The 2,864-nt window shown below is 54.4% G+C and overlaps 1 protein-coding gene across 1 annotated transcript; it reads right to left on the bottom strand.

Moving 5' to 3' along the window:
* Positions 1–634: 634 nt before the first annotated feature.
* LOC144246554 (olfactory receptor 14J1-like) lies at positions 635–2,619 on the bottom strand. Its single transcript, XM_077784464.2, has one exon. It carries the CDS (start codon positions 2,418–2,420, stop codon positions 1,464–1,466), a length of 957 nt encoding a protein of 318 aa, XP_077640590.2. The 5' UTR covers positions 2,421–2,619; the 3' UTR covers positions 635–1,463.
* Positions 2,620–2,864: the final 245 nt, after the last annotated feature.

Genomic DNA, 2,864 nt, shown 5'->3' with positions numbered 1-2,864 from the left:
CTCAGCCCAGGGCAGAGCTGGGCTCAGCAGCCAGGGCTGCCCAGGGCTGGCACAGACAGAGGCTGGCGCTGACAAATGTCCTGGGCCCCTCCCTGCTCTGTCCATGCCCAAGGGCACAGAGCAGCCTCCTCTCTGGGGCTCTTGCCTGTTTTCAATGCCTGCCCAGGCGCTGGCCCTGCCCCACAAGGCCTGGGCTGAGTCCTGCCCCTGCCCGCTCAGCCAGGCTGAGATGGACACTGATGGTTTCTGTGCCAGGCTCTCCCAGCCCAGCCCAGCTCCCTGCCAGCTCTGCCAGCTGCCCTGAGCTCTGGGCAGCACCAAGGGCCTCTCCCCAGCACAGCCCAGCCGGCTCTGGCCCCACAGCTCTGCTCAGCCCAGGCTGCTCTGGGCACTGCCCCACGGCCTCAGCCCCTGCCAAGGGCACAGCTGCAGCTGCAGCTCAGCCAGGACTCAGCCCCACCATGGGGGAAGGGGCTTGGCCAAGGCCAAAGGAGCTCCCTGGCTGCCCTGCTCCCCTCTGCCTGAGGTGCTGAGAGCTCTGCAGCCCCTCCTGCCATCCCATCTGCCCAGGCCAGCACAAGAGCCCCGGCCCTGGGGCCCTGCAGAGCTGCTCCTGCTCCAGGCCCAGGGCCCATCCCAGAGCTGGGGCAGCCACAAAGCTGTGCCCATTTCCGTTCATTCCTGCTCTGATGAGGATAGTACAAAAAGTTTTAAAAAGTGGTTGCATATTCATTTATTTCACCTAAATACAATGTAAGACTCCCTTAATACACAATATCCCTGGGTCGCACAAGAAGGAGGGATAATTAAGATTAAGAGGGTAAATAATAGCATTTATTTTAATATAACAGAATCAAAAGCAGAAAGAAATTAAAATATACTTAAGGGCAGATTTAGCCTCACATGACATATACTGAGAGTTGCTGACAGAGGACAGCAGGCATTCTGTGGCTTCTTCTTCTTGTGAGTAGCCTCCGCTGGAGTCCACGTGCCTACCAAGTCACTCTAGCACTCCCCTCCTTGGCTGGACAGGGGAGAGAAAATAATATGGGAGACAAATCGTAGATTTAGGTAAGGCAGTTTTCTGTAGCAAAAGAGGAAGTTTTTACATGCACCAGCAATGAGAAAAAAGCCAGTAATTTTATTCTCTCCTTCCCATCAACATGGATGTTCAGCCACTTCCCAGGAAGCAGGAATTCAGCAGGTGGAGTGGTTGATCAGGAAGGCAAACACTGTAGATAAGAAATGTCCCCTATTTCTCCTCTTTCCTTAGCTTTTGCACCAGAACTATAGCCATACAGCCTGGAATACCCATTTGGTTAATTTGGGTCACTGGCCTGGTGTCCCTTCCCAGCATCTGACCCACTCACAGCCACTTGATGGAAGGAGAATGCTGGGACACAGCAGGAGCCAAACCAGGGGTGTGTTTCCAGCTCCTTTCTGGCTCCCAGTGCGAAGCACTGTCAGGGCTTTATGTTATGGGACAATGAAGAGGCTGAAAAGTATCCAGTCACAGCTTTCCTGAGAGATTTCTTGAGCTCATGGTTCCTCAGGCTGTAGATGAAGGGATTCAGGGTTGGAGGCAACACTGAGTACAGAACTGACACTGCCAAATCCAGGGATGGGGAGGACATGGAGGGGGGCTTCAGGTAGGAAAATGTGTCAGTGCTGAGGAACAGGGAGACCACGGCCAGGTGAGGGAGGCAGGTGGAAAAGGCTTTGTGCCGTCCCTGCTCAGAGGGGATCCTCAGCACAGCCCTGAAGATCTGCACATAGGAGAAAACCATGAACACCAAACAGCCAAAGCCAAAAGAGAAGGTGACTACAAGAAGCCCAAATTCCCTTAAGCTAGAGTGTGAGCAGGAGAGCTTGATGATGTGAGGGATTTCACAGAAGAACTGGCCCAGGGCATTGCCATGGCACAGGGGCAGGGAAAATGTATTGGCCGTGTGCATGAGAGCATTGAGAAAGGCACTGGCCCAGGCAGCTGCTGCCATGTGGGCACAAGCTCTGCTGCCCAGGAGGGTCCCGTAGTGCAGGGGTTTGCAGATGGACACGTAGCGGTCATAGCACATGATGGTGAGAAATGCAAATTCTGATGCAATGAAAAAGGCAAAGAAAAATACCTGTGCAGCACATCCTGAGTAAGAGATGGTTCTGGTGTCCCAGAGAGAATTGTGCATGGCTTTGGGGACAGTGGTGCAGATGGAGCCCAGGTCGCTGAGGGCCAGGTTGAGCAGGAAGAAGAACATGGGCGTGTGCAGGTGGTGGCCGCAGGCTACGGCGCTGATGATGAGGCCGTTGCCCAGGAGGGCAGCCAGGGAGATGCCCAGGAAGAGGCAGAAGTGCAGGAGCTGCAGCTGCCGCGTGTCTGCCAGTGCCAGCAGGAGGAAGTGGCTGATGGAGCTGCTGTTGGACATTTGCTGTGTCTTGGCATGGATATCTGCAAAATAAGTAATATGGAATCGTTCAATTTGTGGAAGATTTTAAATATCCCAGCACAGCCTGGGGGCCCTTTTCCCACTCTGCTTGCCCAGGGCTCTTCTGCCTGGGGCTGTCCCTGTCAGCAGCTGCTTCCCTGTGCCCAGGGCTGGATCCTGACAGTTCCACCAGAGCCCAGCCCAGCCCTGGGGGCTCATCTCTGCCCTGCAGACCCCTCCCAGATCTGGAACTGCCCAGGGGCAGCTCTGGCCCTGCATGCTCTCATGGCAACATCAGAGCAGCCCTGAGGGGGCTTGAAAAGCGATACTGATGCTACCTGTAAGAGGACCCTGTGGTGATTTCTGTTACTGCCTGGTTTATCCAGATCAGAGAGAAATTTTTTTTGTTTTTTCTCAACCTGAACAGAGAGATGAATATCTATG

Source organism: Lonchura striata, chromosome 5, assembly GCF_050655825.1.
Source record: "Lonchura striata isolate lonStrDom1 chromosome 5, ASM5065582v1, whole genome shotgun sequence".
Lineage (NCBI taxonomy): Eukaryota > Metazoa > Chordata > Aves > Passeriformes > Estrildidae > Lonchura > Lonchura striata.
Note: the sequence above shows the minus strand (reverse complement) of the source record. Positions and strands in the feature narration are given on the sequence as shown.

Bases quoted from the DNA above. Each gene is read 5' to 3' on its own strand.
- LOC144246554 (XM_077784464.2), bottom strand. From the start codon at position 2,420: ATGTCCAACAGCAGCTCCATCAGCCACTTCCTCCTGCTGGCACTGGCA.